This window comes from Mustela putorius, unplaced genomic scaffold (assembly GCF_011764305.1).
Source record: "Mustela putorius furo isolate JIRA1106 unplaced genomic scaffold, ASM1176430v1.1 tig00000174_pilon_pilon_pilon, whole genome shotgun sequence".
NCBI classification, from domain to species: Eukaryota; Metazoa; Chordata; class Mammalia; order Carnivora; family Mustelidae; genus Mustela; species Mustela putorius.
In genome coordinates, this window is record NW_025421304.1 from 26,100,896 (window position 1) to 26,123,849 (window position 22,954).

The 22,954-nt window shown below is 39.3% G+C and overlaps 1 protein-coding gene across 2 annotated transcripts in view; it reads left to right on the forward strand.

Annotated features, from left to right (window-relative positions):
* CBFB (core-binding factor subunit beta) overlaps positions 1-19,093 on the forward strand; it is a 60,546-nt gene extending 41,453 nt beyond the window's left edge. The window contains exons 5-6 of one of the 2 annotated variants that reach the window (XM_004744335.3): positions 2,466-2,561; positions 16,842-19,093. In XM_004744335.3, the coding sequence (XP_004744392.1) occupies positions 2,466-2,561; positions 16,842-16,910 (165 nt within the window). In that variant the 3' untranslated portion in view covers positions 16,911-19,093. Of the gene's footprint in view, positions 1-2,465; positions 2,593-16,841 lie in introns of both variants that reach the window. The other variant, XM_004744336.3, reaches the window with a different exon arrangement.
* Positions 19,094-22,954: the final 3,861 nt, after the last annotated feature.

A 22,954-nucleotide genomic window follows, 5' to 3' on the forward strand; every position in this document is an offset into this window, starting at 1 on the left:
GTTCTTTTGCAGGTACCTCAAGCTCGTATGGTATATTCTGAGAATACAGTAGGAATGTGTAATGATATTTAGTCAGAGGTGTAAATTTGACATACCTGTAAATGCTTGTAAAATAATTGATAGCACTTATTGTATGTTGTCCGATAATATGCTTAAGCATGTTTTATATGTTATTTAATCTTTACAGCAGTCTTACAAAGTAGGTATTACTACTATGCCCATTTTACATGTGAGTTTACTGAGGCATAGAAAAATGAAATGCCTTCCCCTGTGTCATAAAGCTATAGAATAGCTTTCTATTCAAAGAATAGAAATTTGATTACACCTTTCAGTTTTGTTTAAGTTACAGTATCTTGTCATTGACAATTTTAAGTATTAAACAACCATACTAATAGTGACAAAACATGCATCACACAGAACACAATACCAAGCGGTATAGGTATGTTCCAGATAGGTGCAGCACACACTTAGAGGACAGTGGTTGTGGGTGTTCTCATCTTCCTGCTGTGCTGTGCTCAATGTGTGATTACATCTCCGTTGTGTTTGCACAATGGCTGCTGTATCTCTGGGCATAGTATCAGCTCATAGGAAGGAGAAAAGATGAAATGTCTCTTAAATGACTTTCTTAGAAGCCCCATTAGGTGACTTATGCTTCCGTCTGATTGGTTAGAACTGAGTTACTGGTCACCCCTTGCTGCAGTGAATCTAGGAAGGTGAATATTGATGACTTTGGGGTATTTTTATCTTTTAGTTTCTTCCAATGTACCATAAAAAAAAATCCTAGTATTAAGTGTAGGACTGCAAAGGTTGAGCATCCTGTGCTATAGACAATGAGAGAGCTTTTTTTAAGTTGGGGGTGTTGTGGTCAGATTGTGCCTCAGGCATGCTCTGACGGCTGTGTGGTAGATTGGGGATGACGGAAGGGAAGCAGGAAGAGACTGGTTAAGAGACCTTTGCAGTAATTTTAATAAGTGATCTTAGAAGCCTGAACTAGGAAAATGTAGAAAATAAAGAACACGTTAAGTTTCCAAAAGTATTTAGGAGATCTTATGGCTAGGACTTGGTGGTTGATGAACTCTATGGAGACAGGAGAGTGAAGAGCCACAGATGTCTCAGATTGCTGGCAGAAATGAACGGGTGGTGCCGCGAATGGAAACTAAAGGGGAGTAAAAGAGAAAGTTCAAATCGGTTGTCCCTTAGATGCAGTGAATTTCAGGTATCTGGATTTTCTTCATGTGTAGATCTTTATTTATTGGGAAAGGGTTAGGATAGACTTGTTATATCTTTTTTGTTTTATAAGATTTTATTTATTTATTTGACAGACAGAGATCACAAGTAGGCAGAGAGAGTAGGGGGGAAGCAGGCTTCCCGCTGAGCAGAGAACCCGATGCGGGACTCGATCCCAGGATTCTGGGATCATGACTTGAGCCGAAAGCAGAGGCTTTAACCCACTGAGCCATCCAGGTGCCCTAGACTGGTTATATTTTTTTCTTGATAATATCCTCTGGACTTGTATTTACTTTCTATTGTTCAGTTTCTAATATTTATATAATAAATTCTGTTAATATTCTCTTTTTTATATTTCTGGCTTTGTGTCCTAATTAGAGGACCTGGCCTGTCTTAAACCCAAATTATAGAAGTGTATACCTCTGTGGTTTAAATACTGACTTGTACACGATTTTATTTTGGTGAATAGGATGAGGTAAAGGAAGGAAGAGCATGATTGAACACAGTTACTATTACCAAAATGTGATGTAAAACATTGATTTGGGGGGTTGCAAAAAGGTAATTTTATTAAAGCATGGGGACAGGACCTGTGGGCAGAAAGAGCTGCCCAAGTTTTCTTTTAAAAGTAGCTCCAGGGGTGCCTGGGTGGCTCAGTGGGTTAAGCCTCTGCCTTCAGCTCAGGTCATGATCCCAGGGTCCTGGGATTGAGCCCCATGTAGGGCTCTCTGCTTGGGCAGGGGTGGGAGAGGTGGGGGGGTGGTGAGGGAGGTGGAGGGAGCCTGCTTCCCTCTTTCTCTCTGCCTGCCTCTCTGCCCACTTGTAATCTCTGTCAAATAAATAAATAAAATCTTTTTTTATTTTTTATTTTATTTTATTTTTTAAAAGATTTTATTTATTTATTTGACAGAGATCACAAGTAGGCAGAGAGGCAGGCAGAGAGAGAGGAGGAGGAAGCAGGCTCCCCGCTGAGCGGAGAGCCTGACGTGGGGCTCTATCCCAGGACTCTGGGATCATGACCTGAGCTGAAGGCAGAGGCTTTAACCCACTGAGCCACCCAGGCGCCCCTAAAATCTTTTTTTTTTTTTTTAAAGAATATAGGGGTGCCTGGGTGGCTCAGTGGGTTAAAGCCTGTTCATTTCTCCAAGAACTGTTCATTTCCTCCAAGAAGCAAACACTGTCAGATTGTAAGTTTTTATTCTAAATCAAAATTAAAATACCTTTTTCATGTATTCCCACAGCAGGAGGATGCATTAGCACAACAGGCCTTTGAAGAGGCTCGGAGAAGGACACGTGAATTTGAAGACAGAGACAGGTCTCATCGGGAGGAAATGGAGGTGAGAGGTTCACAGCTGCTGGCAGTAACTGGTTAGTACTTTACCCCAACCTTTCAGGCTCTCTTTGTCGTGTTTGTGCATAATGTTTTTTATAAATAATTTAATTTTGTCTTTCATTTGTCAAAAGTTATACTGTGTTTTTGTGTTCATTAAATGTAATTGCTATAAAGAGACTTAGTTTTAATTTTAAGATTGTACATGAATTCATCATTTATTGGTCCTCATAAAAACGATTTACTGTCATGTATATATTCTCTTAATTGATCCAAATATCTTTCCTCATTTTTGTCTTATTTGTAAAAATTACTTTGTCATAGATATTTTTAGAACATTATTAAAACTCTTTGAAAATAATATTACTTTACTTTTTTATGAATGTCTTGATTTTATAAGTGTAATGTTTGACCATTTGTGTATTCTCTTTACTAGAGCAATATTTAATATTTTCAAACTACTCAAAGAAGGGAATTAACCTAAACCTTTTTTTTTTTTAAGATTATATTTATTATTTGACAGAGAGAGACACAGCAAGAGAGGGAACACAAGCACGGGAAGGGGGAGAGGGAGAAGCAGGGTTCCTGCTGACCAGAGAGCCTGATGTGGGGCTGGATCCCAGGACTCTGGGATCATGACCTGAGCCAAAGGCAGATGCTTAATTGACTAAGCCACCCAGGTGCCCAACCTAAACCATTTTTCTTTTAACTTTTTTATGGTACAGAGATAGAAATACTCACAAAAGAAATATGTAGCTTAATTATTGTAAGGCTAACATCCTGAAAACACCATGCAGATTAAAAAAAAGTCAAACTTTGACAGCTACCCCAGCAGCCTCCTCCATGTGGGCATCGAATTATGACCTTCTCCCTCCCCTCGAAAGTACTCATTACCTCAGTTTTTATACTGATCGCTTCCTTGTGTCTTTTTAGTTTTATTACCCATGCCTCCCTCAGTCTTCAACACTGAAGTTTAGTCTTACCCAGTGTTTAAATTTGATAAGACTTTTAATTGACATGGATTTTTTTCTATATAAAATTATACCCTGGGGCGCCTGGGTGGCTCAGTTGGTTAAAGCCTCTGCCTTCGCCTCAGGTCATGATCCCGGGGTCCTGGGATTGAGCCCACATCGGGCTCTCTGCTCAGCAGGAAGCCTGTTTCCTCCTCTCTCTGCCTGCCTCTCTGCCTACTTGTGGTCTCTCTCTGTCAAATAAATAAATAAAAATCTTAATAAAAAATTATACCCTGCTTTAAGCAGAGTTTAAATATAGTAAGATTTAGGGGCACCTGAGTGGGTCAGTGGGTTGAGCCTCTGCCTTCGGCTTGGGTCGTGATCTCAGAGTCCTGGGATTGAGCCCCATGTCCTGCTCTCTGCTCAGCGGGGAGCCTGCTTTCCCCTCGCTCTCTGCCTGCTTGTGATCTCTTTCTCTCTGTCAAATAAATAAAATCTTTAAAAAATATATATATATAGTAAGATTTATATTTAAAGTATCTATATATTGTTCAAAACTCCAATTTGTATAAAAAGTATACTCTGACAAAACAAAAATAATCAAGATGAGAACTAATGTTTGAAAAGGATATTGTTAAATGTTAATATATTCTTCAAGTTTATAAGCTTAATTATCAATTTCATATAAGAATAGGAAAAAGCACACATTCATCTTTGATAATCAGAAGAAATGGAATTAAAATATAATTATAGTACATGAACTAAATAAAATGATTTCCAGGCATTAAAGAGTGTTCTACAAATTGGTTGCACAACATTGTAAATGTACTTAACACTACTGAACTCTGCACTTAAAAATAGTTAAGATGGTAATTTTTATGTTAAATGTATTTTAACACATTAAAAAAATTTTTAATCGGTGTTACAGAAAATTTGTGGGTTTTTCCATTCACAAAATTATATGTACACTATTATCTAAATTAACACAAAAGTAAGAGTGTGTGTGTGTGTGTGTATGGAGATAGTGGTGAAGAGCCCAGACACTAGAGCCAGCCTGCAAGATCTGAATCTGGCTTTGCCACTTTGTCACCTTGAACAACTTATTTCGTCTTTCTGTGGCTGAGTTTCCTCATTGATAAAATGAGACTAATAATTGTGCCTATCTCATAAGATCATTGTAAGGATTAAATAAGCAAATATATATGAAAGCACTTCTTTTTTTTTTTTTTTAATTTTATTTATTTATTTGACAGACAGAGATCACAAGCAGGCAGAGAGGCAGGCAGAGAGAGAGGAGGAAGCAGGCTCCCTGCTGAGCAGAGAGCCCGATGCGGGGCTTGATCCCAGGACCCTGGGATCATGACCTGAGCCGAAGGCAGCGGCTTAACCGACTGAGCCACCCAGGTGCCCCGAAAGCACTTCTTGAGTATGTGGCTCTGAGTAGGTGTCATCTGCTATTATTAGTATTATTTTGTGTGAGTATGTGTGTGTGTGTATGTGTATCCCTCTATGTGACAATATATTTTTTAGAATAAATGAAAAAAATCAAGCTACTTAGTGGTCAGTGTAGAAAATAGAATTATCTTTTAATAATTGAGATTTCCCTTTGTCAGTGAATGAATTAATCTAATAGGGTGATAGCAACTAATGGAACCCCAAGAATATAGTACTTTTTAGCTAGGAGAAGAGACAGGAGGATATTATGCAATGCATTTATTACCTTTGAAGCTTTTTGATTTTTGTGATCAGACTTCCCATGACATTTTCTTGGGAAAATAACATTTCATTATATAAGCAGATAGCTTATATCTGTAGTAGTAAGAAGTTTTTAGACATAAAATATGCATTTATTTTATACTTCTGAGCCTTTTTGCTCAATGCTGTTTGTTCCCTGACTGATAATGTACCTTTCCACCCATTTGTTAAAATCCAGCTTAAACGTTCTGTCAGTCCCTTTTCCAGCCTCCTTCACTGTTATTAGCCTTCCACTTTGTAGTTTCCAGAGCACTTATTTTTGCTATTGTTCTTACAGAACATTATGTTGAAACAATTAAAAACATGTCTGTCCTCTATTGTAGATTCCCACTGAGATGGGGGCCCCTGATTTTTTAACCCTCACATTACCCACCACAGCGTTTTGTTTTATTTTTTAAAGATTTTATTTGTTTATTTGACGGAGAGAGAAATCATAAGCAGGCAGAGAGGCAGGCAGAGAGGGGGAAGCAGGCTCCCCCCTGAGTAGAGAGCCCGATGCAGAGCTCCATCCCAGGACCCTGAGATCATGACCTGAACTGAAGGCAGAGGCTTAACCCACTGAGCCACCCAGGCACCCCAACCACAGTGTTTTGTGCATTGTGTTTAGTTGTCTAGTGGAGATCTTCAGAAAATAGTTCTTATTCTGGCTTTTTGAAAACTAGAGTTACAGGGTAGACTAGAAGTTAGTCAAAGTAGAATAATACCGGTCTCTGGAAAAGTTTTAAATGTTTGAATTTGCTAGTTTGTATTAGGTAGGTTTTAAGTAACAAACCCCAACTATGTTGTCATAGATTCTGCAGTAGGGACTGGTAAATACATAGATGAAAATGCACAGGGGCGCCTGTGGTGGCTCAGTCTGTTAAAACTTCCAACTCTTGGTTTCAGCCTAGGTCATGACCCTCGGGATCATAGGATCGAGCCCCGAGTCGGGCTCCATGCTGGATGTGGAGCTTGCTTAAGAGTCTCTCTTCTTCTCCCTCTGCCTCGCACCCCCTCACACCCTGCTTGCTCTCACACTCTCTGTTTCTCTCTCTCTCTAAAAATTGGAAGGAAGGAAGGAAAGATGGTTTCTGTCCTTGTGCAACTGTCAGTCTTGAGGGAAGATAGATACATAATCATTGTAGACTACTTTAGCAGCACCTGTACATAATGGAGGTTCAGAAAGGGAACAGTGAACAGTGTAGACGAGGATTGAGTGCTTATGTCTGCCTCTGCCTGGGGAGTTCACAGGAGAATACCCTTGCAGGAATTTGAAGGAAGAGTGGGAGTTTGCCTACTGGACAAGCGAGGGAGAGCATTATGGGCAGAAAGAACAGTGTTTGCAAAGGCTTGAAGTAGTAAGAGGTCTTGTCATGTCTAAGAACAGGATTGGTCAGTCTTTCTGGAACAAGCCAATGTGGCTTTAAATGAATATAAGAATTGTTTTATAAAAACTGCTCTTTGGCTACATTATATTTGAAAAATAACTTGGATAATTAATGGAGTAATTAAGTTTTTGCATATATTTTGCTTTAAATAAAATTGTAGATTAGTGACACTAAGAGTTATCATAAATGCTAGCTTGATTATTCTCATAAATAATGCTACTTGGGGGCACCTGGGTGGCTCAGTTCTTAGGTGTCTGCCTTCAGCTCAGGTTATGATCCCAGCCTCCTGGGATCGAGCCCCTGCATTGGGCTCCCTGCTGGGCCAGGAGTTTGCTTCTCCCTCTCCAGCTCCTCTGTCCTTGTGTTCCCTCTCTCGCTATTTCTCTCCGTCATAAATAAAAAAATATATGTATTTTTTAAAATCATGCTACTTGAAGAAAAATATTCTGGTATGTGAATGTATATGTATGTATTTTTTTTTAATTTTTTATTTTTTATAAACATATATTTTTATCCCCAGGGGTACAGGTCTGTGAATCGCCAGGTTTACACACTTCACAGCACTCACCATAGCACATACTCTCCCCAATGTCCATGACCCCACCCCCCTTCTCTGAACCCCCCTCCCCCCAGCAACCCTCAGTTTGTTTTGTGAGATTAAGAGTCACTTATGGTTTGTCTCCCTCCCAATCCCATCTTCTTTCATTTATTCTTCTCCTACCCACTTAAGCCCCCATGTTGCATCACCACTTCCTCATATCAGGGAGATCATATCATAGTTGTCTTTCTCCGCTTGACTCATTTCGCTAAGCATGATACGCTCTATTTCCATCCATGTTGTCGCAAATGGCAAGATTTCATTTCTTTTGATGGCTGCATAGTATTCCATTGTGTATATATACCACATCTTCTTGATCCATTCATCTGTTGATGGACATCTAGGTTCTTTCCATAGTTTGGCTATTGTGGACATTGCTGCTATAAACGTTCGGGTGCACGTGCCCCTTCGGATCACTACATTTGTATCTTTAGGGTAAATACCCAGTAGTGTAATTGCTGAGTCATAGGGAAGTTCTATTTTCAACATTTTGAGGAACCTCCATGCTGTTTTCCAGAGTGGTTGCACCAGCTTGCGTTCCCACCAACAGTGTAGGAGGATTCCCCTTTCTCTGCATCCTCGCCAGCATCTGTCATTTCCTGACTTGTTGATTTTAGCCATTCTGACTGGTGTGAGGTGGTATATCTCATTGTGGTTTTGATTTGTATTTCCCTGATGCCGAGTGATATGGAGCATTTTTTCATGTGTCTGTTGGCCATCTGGATGTCTTCTTTGCAGAAATGTCTGTTCATGTCCTCTGCCCATTTCTTGATTGGATTATTTGTTCTTTGGGTGTTGAGTTTGCTAAGTTCTTTATAGATTTTGGACACTAGTCCTTTATCTGATATGTCATTTGCAAGTATCTTCTCCCATTCTGTCAGTTGTCTTTTGATTTTGTTAACTGTTTCCTTTGCTGTGCAAAAGCTGTTGATCTTGATGAAATCCCAATAGTTCATTTTTGCCCTTGCTTCCCTTGCATTTGGCGATGTTCCTAGGAAGATGTTGCTGCAGCTGAGGTCGAAGAGGTTGCTGCCTGTGTTCTCCTCAAGAATTTGGTTGGATTCCTTTCTCACATTGAGATCCTTCATCCATTTTGAGTCTATTTTTGTGTGTGGTGTAAGGAAATGGTCCAATTTCATTTTTCTGCATGTGGCTGTCCAATTTTCCCAACACCATTTATTGAAAAGGCTGTCTTTTTTCCATTGGACATTCTTTCCTGCTTTGTCAAAGATTAGTTGACCATAGAGTTGAGGGTCTATTTCTGGGCTCCCTATTCTGTTCCATTGATCTTTGTGTCTGTTTTTGTGCCAATACCATGCTGTCTTGATGATGACAAGCTTTGTAATAGAGCTTGAAGTCTGGAATTGTGATATCACCAACTTTGGCTTTCTTTTTCTATATCCCTTTGGCTATTTGAGGTCTTTTCTTATGTATGTATGTTTATATTTGTGTATGAACAAAAGTATAGTTTGTTGACAGAGGTGTTAAATAATTTGTTGCTCAGATAGATTGTTTTCCAGTGAGTTTTTTTTTTTTTTTTTTTTTTTTTTTAAAGATTTTATTTATTTATTTGTCAGAGAGAGAGAGAGCGAGAGCGAGCACAGGCAGACAGAGTGGCAGGCAGAGTCAGAGGGAGAAGCAGGCTCCCTGCTGAGCAGAGAGCCCGATGTGGGACTCGATCCCAGGACGCTGGGATCATGACCTGAGCCGAAGGCAGCTGCTTAACCAACTGAGCCACCCAGGCGTCCCTTCCAGTGAGTTTTATGTCAGTGATTTGAGAGAATGAGCTTTGGAGTCAGACCTAGTGAAGATTCCTGCTCTATCACTTGCCAGTCTCTCTTAAGCTTATTTTCTCATAGAAATTGTTGTGAGAATTAGATAGGAAAATGCTTGTAAAAGCACTTAGTGTGGTGGTTGGCTATTGTATGCCTACAGTAAATAGTAGCTCTAAAATACTTCTTTAGCACTAAAAGCTCTGCCACAGTGCTGTTTCCAGTTAATTGAATTACCTGGCTAAGAACAACCTTTTAGTTCTCTAAAGTGTATCAGGGCACGTTCCCTGCATTATGACCTGGAGCATAGAAAAAATGGTTAGATTGTCATCAATAATTTAAGATGCCGTAGTCCCTTGAGGCAATAATTTAACATCAGTTCTTATAGAGAACTGCCATCTATAAAATTGGGCTGGAATCTGACTCCAGAGCTACACCGGCAGTCATTTAGGGGAGTTTTGGGTATGCATGCCTTTTGGTACTTTGTGCATGTGTATTTTGCTTCCTTTTTAAAAAAAAAAATCCATAATGGGGCGCCTGGGTGGCGCAGTCAGTTAAGTGACCAATTGTTGATTTCAATTCAGGTTGTGATCTCAGAGGGTTGTGAGGTCAAGCCCCACTTCAGCCTCCCCGCCCAGTCTTTTTGGGACTTTCCTTCCCTCTGCCCCTCTCTACTGTGCTTTCTCTCTCTCAAAATAAATAAATGAATAAACCTTTAAAAAAAATAAATCCACAGGAAATTTTTAATCTTATTTTCTTACAGTTTACCTTCTTTTTCCTAAAAGGGGACGACATTAGGAAAAATTATTGTCCATAAATTGTCCCTCCCCCCATAACTGAAACATATACAGGGGACATGATGCCGTGTACTCTAATGGTCTTAATATACTTGAGGAATCTGAGAATCCAAGGAAAATTAATTGACTTGCTCTCTTTCAAGTAGCTGATGAATGGAAAGAAAAGTGAAGACTTAAACCAGTTTCCTAATCAAAAGGCCTCTACAAATATAGCCTAGCAGTGGGAAATGAATTTCCACATCACCCATAAAGATGATTAAGTTGAAAAATAAAACCTGCCAGGAGAGGTTAGAAACCATTTGCCTGGAAAAGAAAAGGCTGAGGCAAAAAGAATAATATTGATTCCAGTGGGTGGTCCTGATGTCTGACTGGAGGTGAAGTCCGAGGAGCACTGGTAACTCGTGGGTGGCAGTAACCCAGTAAATGGTCCTTGGAAGTGTGAGATGCGGGCAGGTCAGTGGCTTAGGGATGTCCCACCCCTGTTTGGATAACCTCTGAGGCCTCTGGCCCCATGGTGCTAACCTTGCAGTGGTGGTGCTCAAGCATTTAATACATGCATAAGGTTAACGTTACTAAAGGCTTTGATTTGTGCCAGTGTCTTTGAAACTGAAATCAGTTCTAAAACTCCCTGAGCATGTGTCTCTTTTACCATATGTGAAATTTAGAAAGCTTTTAATCCATCATTTAGGGATGGCTTTCCATACCTAATCCATCATTAGGGACTTAGCATTTTCTTTCTCTGAGTTTCTGGAAAAATGTATTTTAGTAGTATGATATTTTTCTTTACCTTTCAGAGGTGATAGCAGCTTATCATTAATTTGGCAAGTGAAAAACTATAGTGAGATGAAGAAACATTGTGTATTTTAATAACCTTGTTGAAGTACTGTTAAATCTTTGGTGTATAGCAAAATGGTATGTAAGAGCTATGTAACACTCTGTATAATATCTTTACCCTCTGGGTGGTTTTTAAAAAGGAGTACGTGCACATACTTGTCTCTCTTTAGTAGGAAATGTAGGAAACTAACTGAAAACTGTGGAGGCTAATCAGGTATCTAGGTGCCACATGAGAGGGTGATTACTTTTCACTGTTTATGTTTTAGACCTTTTGAATTGTTTTTTATAGATTTTATTTATTTATTTGACAGAGAGAAAGATTACAAGTAGTCAGTGAGGCAGGAAGAGAGACTAGGGGGAAGCAGGCTCCCTGTCTAGCAGAGAGCCTGATGTGGGGCTCCATCCCAGGACCCTGAGATCATGACCTGAGCCGAAGGCAGAGGTTCAACCCACTAAGCCACCTAGGTGCCCCTGAATTTTGTGTCTTGTACATCTTTTACATCTTTAGAAAAGAATGAAAATTTGTTTTCAGTGTTAACACAGAATGATGTAACTAGAAGATGCTAGAGCTTGCTATGTGTATCTTCTGGCATATGGGTTTTTTCTTAAAATTTGAAATTTTCCCTTCATTTGAAATTTTGTAGAGAACCCCAATGTATATAGTGGATAAAAGGGGTACTGCTCTGAGTGGAGCAGGGGTGGGATTTACTCTAATTTCCTTCTGTAGTCCCTGGGGTGTTTTCATGGAGTCCAGTAACTGGCAGAATGTAACTTAAGAACCTTTGATGTAGTAAAATGACCATGAGGTTTGTAATAGATTGCTCTGATTTTAAATCCTGGCTTTCCTATTTGTTGCCTTGTGGCATTAGGAAAGTTACTTATCCTTGTGAGCCTCGTCTGTAAAACCAGGGCTAAGGTCCTACCCAGGTTGCTGCCAGCATAGTATCTGACTCTTAAAATGGGCTCACTTCCTCTTTCTATTCACTTTGGCTCACGGTGTATCCGGAGTGGCAGTAAAAGCAGGCATATCTAACTTTAGACTGTGAAAGTCAGAGATATTTTGCCAAGGTATTTTGTATTCTGGTGTTGGTTGTCTTCTTTGTTGGTTTGGTTTTGGTTCAGTTTTTAACAACAGTAAAGGGTTTTGAATTTTTCTGGGTTCTGTTAGAAATGGAGATAGCAGTTACCCAGAGGGTGAGTAGCGACTAGGGAGAGGGGAGAGCACAAGGGGAGCCTCCAAAGTTTGGGTAGTATATTTCTTGATCTGGGTGCTAGTTACATGGGTGTGTTCATTTAATGGGAAATTCATCAAGTTATATATTTATGATCTCTGCACTATTATTTTAATAAAAATTAGACATTAAAAAAAATCATAGACATTTCTTCTGTGAAGTGCCTGCCCATTGCTGTCTCTTGCCACATAGTAGTGCCTCTTTCCATGATTTGAAAATGTGGACACATTATTAATGGCAGTTCTCTTCAGGTCACACATCTGTATAACTGTAATTCAAATGCCTTACTTTGGGATTTTATAAGAGATTGAGGTTAGTAAAGGACAGAATGAGTGCCTGGTCATAAATATATTGGAAAGCTGCTTGTGTTACTGATAGCAGCTCATGTACACTCCCTATGTCTAAAGACTGCCTTCAACTTGGTTGGCCTCTTAACTTTCTAAAACTGTAATATTGTACTGTTGGCTCTTAATTCGTCTGGATGGTGACAGTGTGCTGAAAGAGATTTTCTCTGTCATTATGGAGAAAATGCTTTCATCTGGTTAGCTTATAAAGTGTTAGCAAATAAATTCTTGTCTTTAATGTCAGAGAATGGGTAAATAATTATTGCTTATTTTACTATAGGCAGTTTTAATGCAATTCAGCAAATCATAGGAGAATTTTAGGTGGAAACTGTTTAGAAATAAAAACAGGCAAAAAGGCTTTATGTGGTTTTTGTATTTGTGTTTTGTATGTTTTTGGAGCCTTCAATTCTGTGTGGTCCGAGAAAAAATGAATCTCAGCCACTATTTTAAATTCCCACAGACTTCAGTTTTTAAATCACTTCAACTGTACCAACACTCATTTTTGTGTAAGGACAAATTAACACAAAAATCTGTCTAGGGGCACCTGGGTGGCTCAGTGGGTTAAGCTTCTGCCTTCAGCTCAGGTCATGATCTTGGGGTCCTGGAGTTGAACCCCGCATTGGGCTCTCTGCTCAGCAGGGAGCCTGATTCCCCCTCTCTCTGCCTGCTGCTCTACCTACTTGTGATCTCTTTCTCTCTCTCTGTCAAATATATAAATAATAATTTTTTTTTTCTAATCTGTCTATACTAGGCCTTTCTGACATGTCTTTTGGGTAAAGGCAGGAGATGAGAGTGAAGCAGAGGAATATGAACTCAGGCTAAGAATGAGGACCGGAAGAGGATTGTTGAGGGAAGAGGAGGATAATAGATCTGCATTCTCCCATACTAAGAGAAAAGGAGAGTGTGTAGTGCCTGTGTGGCTCAGTTGGTTAAACATCTGCCTTTAGCTCAGGTCATGATCCCAGGGTTCTGGGATCAAGTCCCATGTCAGGCTCCCTGCTCAGCAGGAAAGTCTGTTTCTCCCTCTTCTGGCCATCTGCTTATGTGCTCCATCTACTCACTCACTCTCAAATAAATAAATAAAATCTTTTTTAAAAAAATCTTTGCTCTCTATCATAGATGAAGCTTCATTAAAATTTGTTTTGTTCTAACTTTGTTTTAGTTTGTAAAAATTAGTCTTATTGGGAGGATGTGGGTTTTTTTTTTTCTTGACATTTCAAATGTTCATATACATAAATTGGGAAGTGATGAGCAGCAACTTTGTTGTAATAATGACAGTGTGAGTACTTTCTAGATGCCAGGCAATATATACCACAGTGTTTGTTTTACATTTGATTCTTAAGACACTGAGGCTGAAAGAGAATAAGAAACTTGTCTAAGATCACATAGCTAAAGTGGTAGAGCCATCCCAGTCTCCAGCTGGAAATGTAGATTATTTCCACTATCTCTTTTATTTTGAAATAACACTTTATATATCAAGTTTTCCTGAAGTTGTGTGCTTTACTACACAAGCAGGGGGACCAGCAGGGAGAGGGAAGCAGGTTCCCCGCTGAGCAAGGAGCCTGATGTGGGGGCTTGATCCCAGAACCCTGGGATCATGACCTGAGCCGAAGGCAGCTACTTAACCGACTGAGCCACCCAGGCATCCCAAATTCTTTATAAATATTAAAAACATTTTTATTCTGAACAGGCTTGTTGGTATCTGCTTTATATTAAACCCCTATTCTGAAATAGCTGTTAATAAGTTAGAATCAAGAGCCCTTGTGGACTGACAGAGGAAAAGAAACTAGAAATCATGGACTTTATGCTTTTAAAATAATTGACTTCAGAGAGTTTCTTAGCCACCATCTAGTCTAGCCAGTTACTTGTAGAATTCCTTCTAAAACATCTTGCTTTCATTAGAAATTTCATCCAGGGGACGCCTGGGTGGCTCAGTTGGTTAAGCAGCTGCCTTCGGCTCAGGTCATGATCCCAGCGTCCTGGGATTGAGTCCCCCATCAGGCTCATTACTCGGCAGGGAGCCTGCTTCTCCCTCTGCCTCTGTCTGCCATTTTGTCTGCCTGTGCTCACTCTCTCTCCCTCTCTCTCTCTCTGATGAATAAATAAAATCTTTAAAAAAAAAAAGGAAATCTCATCCAGTTGTTGAATACCAGTCCTGTGGAAGCTTTTTCACTGAACCTAAGTCTGTCTCTGTGTTTGTTTTTCTCACGTGACAGCCTCTGCATCTTCCCTCCAAACAATAAATTTCCTCCCCATCTCCCAGCTCTCTTACTCCTCCTCCTGCTCACACAGTCTGAAGTTCTTTGCCAGCTCTCTCGTTTGTCCTATTTTTTATTTTCCTTGACAGTGTCTTCCCTTACATCCTCCTAATTCCTTCTTCACAGTGTAAATAAACTGCAAACACAAGTAAATAACAAGGCAACTTCACCTTTTCCATGCCTTTACCAAAGTACATTTTAAACAAAGAAACCCATAGCAACTTCTGCACGGCCAAGAGCAGAAGGGAGACCTTCAGCTGCTGATCACTGCTGATGAAGGCCATCACTCATATGAAGACATCCCATTATTATTAAAATAATTTGAAAATTACACCTATCCCAAGACAAAAGCTTGAACTATCCTTGTGACAAAATATTATTGGTAGGTTAGTAGGGACCCGTAAATACATAATTAGGATTGATTTTTCTGAGTGTTTCTTCATAGCTCAGCCCCTTTCTAACCTTCATTGACTGAACCCAGATGCTTACATCACCATCTGTGATTTTGCAGAATTGAGCTGTCCTTATGCTACATTTGGCATATATTCTGTATGGAACTTAAATTGTTTGGGGGGTGGTGTTTTTTTGTTTTGTTTTGTTTTGTTTTAAGATTTTATTTATTTGACAGAGAGAGATCACAACTAGGCAGAGAGACAGGCAGAAAGAGAGAGAGGAGGAGGAGGAGGAAGCAGGCTCCCTGCCGAGCAGAGAGAGTGATGTGGGACTCGATCCCAGGACCCTGAGATCATGACCTGAGCTGAAGGCAGAGGCTTAACCCACTGAGCCACCCAGGCGCCTCTTGTTTTTGTTTTTTGATAAATATGCATTCCATAGCTTTTTCAGTCTGTACCATGCAGCATAACTTTAACATGACTGGTTAATTTTTAAAAATAAGGTAAAGTTTAGTTAGAGAGCAGTATGCTGATAAAAACAGTTAAATCTGCTAGAGGCATGTGTCAAAATTTATAAGACTACAGAAGTTAGTGGTGGGTTTTACCTGATTTGTTTCAAAGTGAACAAGGTGCAGTGTCGTTTCTATCTAAACTTAATGCTCTTGAGAAATGACAACATTGCTGGAGTTTCTGACCAAACTTGATCATTCAGTACAAGTGTGACTTGTTGAGATGTTTCTTTGAAGGTCAAGGATGCTTTTTCTGTAACAACTGTGTTCGATCTTAAGAAGTGCAACCAGAATGTTTCAGTCTTTGGTTAGATTTGTTTCCAAAAACTGACAATTGACATAGACAATGAAGAATCAGTTGGCGATTATAATACATTATTCCATTTAGCTAAAGATTGCACAAGTGATTTCAGGATGGTATCAGTTACTGGCAGGCATATATATATATATAATACCAGAGGTGACTACACACATGATCCAGATGAAGAACAGTCGTGGCATGGACTAGGGTAATAGGTGGAGGCAGTCAAAAGTGCTCAGATTCAGGACATGGTTAATGTAGACCTGCAGGAGCCCACCATTGAGTATGAAAGAAAGAGATCTTAGGGTGACTTCAAGCTTTTTTGCCTGAACTACTGATAAAATGGACTAGCCATTGTCTAACATGAGAAAACCCTTGCTAAAAGAAGCAGGGCCTTTTATATGATCAGTTGCTTGTGCTTGACTCCCATTTATAGTCACTAAAGAAAGCTTATGGAAGAAACACTTGTTGGAATTTGTGAAAGAGACTGAGAATTAATGTTGTATGTGGACCAAAGGGGCACTAGTTTACATTAAAACTTTATAGTAGCAGAGAGTGCTACGCAGGACCTGTTAGATGTTCCCTATTAAGAAATTTGCCATAAATAGTTTAACTGGAAGTGTTTATTCTAAAGTGGTTTGGGCCTCTGCCTTCAGCTCAGGTCGTGATTCCGGGATCCTGGGGTCGAGCCCTGAATCGGGCTCTCTGCTGAGCCTACTTCCTCCTTTCCCCGATGCCTGCTTCTCTGCCTACTTGTGATCTCTCTCTATCTCTCTGTCAAATAAATAAATAAAATATCTTTTAAAAAGTAAAAAGATAATAATAATAAATAAATAAAAGGGAAATTTTGATTCTAAGATGAATGAATGATATGTTTAACCCTGTCATCCAAGAAATATAAATGTAGATTTGTTGTTCTTTTATGCATAGCACCTATTTTGATAATGCTCTTTGGAATAATAATGAGATTTTTTATTTTTGGTTTTTATGGAAACTTCAGCAAAATATGTAATACATCATTTAAATTGTTTTTCTTCTTACATCTAGAGATACTGGCTGAAAATTTTTTAGTTGTGAACTTTTTTTTAAATGCTACAGTGTCTTATACTTTATTTATCTAGCACTTGGATTTTCAAAACATGTTTTGACCCACAATTATGATTTTGTCATTGCAGGCAAGAAGACAACAAGACCCTAGTCCTGGTTCCAGTTTAGGTGGTGGTGATGACCTCAAACTTCGTTAATTAGCAGCACAGCAGATGTGCCCCCCCATCTTTACATATACGTTGTGTCTAGTTGGCAGAAATAATCATTATTAAAAGACCAGAAACTGTGATAACTGGAGGTACTGCAGTCTATTTCTCAACCTTCGGCAGTAACAAGACATCACAAACTGCCATGGTTTTGCACTATGATTATAGAATACCTGCATTTCTAATTTTGTATGCATGTAGCCAGTAATTTGAATTTTTTCCTATGCAAGCTTACTTTGTTGGCATTATTTTAGTGAGTTGAAACTATCCACTTGTAAAACTCTTTTTTTTCTCCATTTTAATTTAAAAGATTCTGTCATTTAAAAACAAGTTAAATTTAAATTTTTATCAGACGGTTTCCCCCAATCAGTTGTTCTAATTATTTTTGGAATTTTAGATGTGTTGGTTACACAACTTCATTTTAAATAGACACTCTTGGTCATTTGTTTTGTTTCTGTGTTTTTATAGTTTGTGGCATTTTAAAACTGCTGATGTGTTTGCATTATTTTAAACAAGCTAAAAACCTAGTAGCATAGAGCTGTCTGCCACAGCCTTTTAACACAAAGTTTACAGTTGTTAAAGTTGCAGTATCCTTTTAAATGTTGATAATCAGCTTTTTCTTTTCTCCTTAAACATAAAATTTTTTAATTGGTCTTAACTCTAATCTTCCCCAAATCTGTTTTACATTTTGTTCTGTAATGTGTTTGTGTGGAGATATTCTCCACAGATGGTAATAATATTCCACTGAAATGCCTAAAGAAGTCGCAGGCTGGCTTCTGTTTTATTCAGGGACTTTTTTTTTTTTTAAGTCAATCAGAAAAGGGATACTGGAGCTTCTTCATGTATGTAACAACATATTAAACTGGAGACAGTGATGAATCAGCTACCAAGGTAATATTGTATTAAAATCATGTTTAAGATAGCTGCTTTTATGTGTATTTCATAATGCATGCTTTTGTAAAAACAATGCTGGGTGATGAAAAATTAGTCTTAGAGAGAAAATGTTCATCTGTGCAGAGGATACATTTTCTTCATTTATTATGGAAAAAACTCACAGGTTATATATATGGTATTTTCCAAAAGGACTATAATAGAACCTTTTGAGATGAATTAGTATAAGAATATTTTTTAAATAGGCTCACTGTCAAATTGGATGCAACTTTGTTTTTAATACAAGACTGGAAAAAAGTGCTAAGTCATTCGGTACCTCCTTACAAATATTTTTCATGTCACATTCATTAAATGTTACTGCATTTCTGAATTTTTGCAAAAATGTATTTTATCATCATAGAGTGGCATTATTTTAAAGAGTTTGAAAAACTGACGTGGTCATTTCAGGAAAGAAACTGAAGTCTGATTAAGGTCATCGCATTTAAAACACACACACACACACATACTTGACTTGATGAGGGAGGTGTGACTTTCATTGTATATAGGTCTTATAATTCATAAACATATCCTGTATCTCAGAATAAAAATAATTGTTATATATTTGAAGTCATGCATGGTAAGGAGTGTGTTTAAATTGTTACAAACAATAATGCATCATAAAAGACCATGCTGATCTTGTGTAACGAAGTACTATGAATGAATTTGGTTGGTATTTAGTGTTGTGCAGCTCACATGTTTACACACTCAGTGCCCTAACTTCCCCTGAGGGAATTGCCTTTTAAGTGGCCCTTAAAGTGGTGTTTTAAGGTTCCTTTATCACAGAGCTCCTTGGTTTTTGACTTCTGCACTTAATTTTTTTAATAACATGATGATGATGGTACATTTTTCTCTATAGCTTCTAGCTAAGGGCTTTCATTCCACCAGTTACTAAGATCAAATGTTATTAAATGTTCATATTCCCATCCTTCTGTAAATACTTGATTTTTCCTGTCATTCAGCTCAGCACTGTGCTTCTGTCTTGTCTTAATGCTGGCATTAAGATCATGAGTCTTTTTTCTCCAATAGTGCAGGCTTTGAAAACTTTTATTAAGTTATTGATGCAATTTGATATTTTTCCATAATCTGTATTTAAACAAAATTACATCATTGCATCATCTTTTCTAAATTCATCTCCATTTAAACTTGCCTTAAGCTACCAGATCGCTTTTGCCACCGTTAGCCATACTGTATGTTTGTATGTTTCATTTACTTTCACAATAAACTTCTGTGTAGTGGAAAAAAAAGGTCTGGGTTCTTCATTGACATAAGCCAACAATTTCTGTTCAGGTGCTCGTTATGATATGAAAATTGACTTAGTTGTTTCAAAAATGTTCTTTTGTCCTTTTTTTTAAACTTTAAACAACAACAGTGGCATCTAGTGGTCATTTCTGCTCATTCCAAAGAAAACCTTCAATGTAAATATCACAATATCAAACATACTTGGGACTTGCGCTCCTTGGTGGCAGAGTAGGTTGAGTGTTTCAGCTCAGGTGGTGAACCCTGCGCCTGACCTTGTGCTTAGCATGGACTGAGCTTGGGATTCTCTCTCCCTCTCCTTCTGCCCCTCCTGCTCATGCTCTCTCTCAAATAAGTAAATAAATCTTAGAAGGCATTTTTCCTATACCAGCCTTTTACTTTAGAAACATGTCTTAAGCTTTATTTATAATGGAAAAAAACTTATTTATTCACCACCATATTTACTGCAAATAATAAATAAAAATGGTCAATTGGCACCATTAAGCAAAATCCCAAAGAATAAGATTCATACTCTGAGGGTTAATTTCAAAAGTTGTTTCGGCATCATGGTTTTAGTTAAGTGTATCATCTCTAGAAACAGGTATTTGGATATGCTAGTTTGGGGCTGCTTGGGAAAACAAATATCTTAATTGGTTTATGCCTTATTGGCAATGGGGAGCTTTTTCAAGCTTTGTATTAAGCTTGTATGAATTATGAATTATGTATACCTTAAGCTTTGTATGAACCTTGTATGAATTACGCATTACTGTATAACACATTGCTCCAAAGCCAAGAAGCTAAGTTCAGTGGTCTAGTCCAAGGTCTCTGCTGAGGTTAGAATCAGGTTGTTAGCACAGCCAGGCTACCGTCATCTCAAGGCTTGAGTGTGGCTGAAAGACCCTCCTTCTGAACCCGTTCCATAGGTCATTGACTGGCCAGTTTTTCAGAGACCGTTGGGTCAAAGTCCTTGATTTCTTGCTAGGTTTTAGAACAGAGACCTTCAGCTTCTTGCCATGTGGGTCTCTCCATAGGGCAGCTCACAGCTTGGCAGCTGGCTTTCCCTAGAGCTTAGGGATTCAAGATGCAAGCCACAGTCTTATTTAAAAATCTAGCCTTGGGGGTGCCTGGGTGGCTCAGTCGGTTAAGCGTCTTCCTTTGGCTCAGGTCCTTGGATTGAGCCCCACATCAGGCTCCCTGCTCAGTGAGGAGCCTGTTACTCCCACTTCCCTGCTTGTGCTTGTTCTCTCTCTCTCAAATAAAATCCTTAAAGAATAAAAATTAAATAACCTAAACTTGGGTGGGGGCGCCTGGGTAGCTCAGTCAGATAAGTGTCTGACTTAGGTTCAGGTCATGATCTCAGGGTCCTGGGATAGAGTGCCACGCCCCTCCCCCTATTCATGCTGTCTCTCTCGGGAATAAATCTTAAAAAAAAAAAAAATAACCTAATCTTGGGGTGCTATAGTCTGTGTTAGAGGTGACTCTCTCTCATGCCCACACTCAAATGGAGGTGAATTAAGCTTCATCTCTTTAGGGGTAGTGTGTCAAAGGCTTTGTGGAAATATTTTTTTTATTTTTTTTTATTAGATTTTATTTATTTATCAGAGAGAGAGAGGGATTGAGCGAGCACAGGCAGACAGAATGGCAGGCAGAGGCAGAGGGAGAAGCAGGCTCCCTGCTGAGCAAGGAGCCCGATGTGGGACTCGATCCCAGGATGCTGGGATCATGACCTGAGCCGAAGGCAGCTGCTTAACCAACTGAGCCACCCAGGCGTCCCGAAATATTTTTTTTTAAATCACCACAGCACATTGGCACATCTGTGTGTGTGTGTGTTTACAAGACAACATTGGTATTTTCATCTCCCAAATAACTTTTGCAGGCATTTTCCAAGGCATGATTACCCATAGATAGCATCCATTTTTTTCTTACAGCACCACCACACGTACATTTACGGCATTTTAAAAAAGATTTTATTTATTTGCGAGAGTGCAAGCTACTGCGAGCAGTGGAGGGGTACTGGGCAGAGGGAGAGGAAGAAGCAGACTCCACTGAGCAGGGAGCCTGACAAGGGACTCCATCCCCTTTCCCTGGCATCTGGACCCCAGCCGAGGAGCCCAGCCAAGTGGAAGGCAGATGCTTAACCATCCAAGCCACCCAGGTGCCATATATGGCATTTCAAAAATGTGTCAAGACCAGAAAATAAAAATTGTATGGTGGGATCATGGATGAAAATGGTAGTTTGATTTTTTTCAATATAGGATACTTTTTTTTTTAAGATTTTATTTATCAGAGAGGGGGGCGGAGAGAGCGAGCACAGGCAGACAGAATGGCAGGCAGAGGCAGAGGGAGAAGCAGGCTCCCCACTCAGCAAGGAGCCCGATGTGGGACTCGATCCCAGGACGCTGGGATCATGACCTGAGCCGAAGGCAGCTGCTTAACCAACTGAGCCACCCAGGCGTCCCTCAGATAGGATACTTTTAAAACAGTTGCTATCTTAAATTAAATCTCAACTTTTGGGTTAGAATATAAATCTCGGGGCACCTGGGTGGTGATCTCAGTCAGAGTCCTCGAATCGAGCCCCACATGGATGCTCTCTGCTTGACAGGAAGCCTATTTACCCCCTCTCTCTCTGCCTACCTCTCTGCCTACATGTGATCTCTGTCAAATAAATAAAATCTTAAAGAAAAAAAAAGAATATAAATCTCAACTTTTGGTTAGAAAAATTTAACCAACTTTGGGGCACCTGGGTGGTTCAGTCAGTTGAGCATCCGACTCTTGATTTTGGCTCAGGTCACAAGCTCGATCCTGGGATTGAGGCTCACGTTGCGTTCCCCACTGAATATGGAAACTGTTTGGGATTCTCTCCCTCTCCCTCTTCCCCAGTCCTCCCCCAACCCTCTGTGCCACTTGTGCTCACTCTCTCTCTCAAATAAATAACTTAAGCAACTTTATGTCATTATCGGCCTTATTCAGGTTTCAGAAACATTAGGAAATGTAAATAGATAAGATACAGAGGGGAATTTTTTATTACAGGAGATAATCTATATCCACAATATCTCCAGTATGGTAGATACTAGCCGCATGTAACTATCAAACCCTTAAAATGTGGCAAATACAACCAACAGACTGATTTTTAAATTTTTAAAATTTTTATTGTTTTATTTGACAAGTACTTACTGTAAAGCCAACTATGTGCCAGGCACTTTTCTAGAGATGAATAAAATGGGCAAAGTTCCTCACCTAGTGAAGTTTACATCTCCTGGGAATATGAACAATAAGTAATTAAATGGTGAAGTGATAGCTGTGAATTAACTAAAATAGCATCATGGGATAAATGGTGATGAGGTCAAATAATGGAAGAATTAGGGAAGATGTGGCAGGAAGTAATGTTTTTGCTGGGACCTAAATTAACAAGTGAACAGGAAACACTTGCATTCAGAAAAGGGGAGAATAAAGTCACTATACTAACAAATATGTCAGTATTTGAGAGAGAGACTGAGGGCTTTCTACCCTGAGAGAGGGGAGTGTCCTTTGTAAGACTGACTGGGAGGGACTCCCCAATCCATTGTTTTCCACAATTCTTGGGACTGCCCATTCCTGATTTGCAGGATGCAGTTATCCTTCATTTCTGCTTTCAAACTGGCTGTTGGTTCGTCTCTTGACAAATATAACCAATAGTAACCATGGTAATAAGATTCTGTTTTCTAAGCTTTTCACCTAGGCTTCAAACATGTACACTTCCCGCCTAAGCTATTACATGTGACCATTAGAATAGGATTGGTATCCTTCCAGCCCTCCAATGTCAGTTCCCCCAGCCATTGTCCTGAGGAACACCATTATCCATTCAGCTATCCAAAGCTGGAAACCATGTT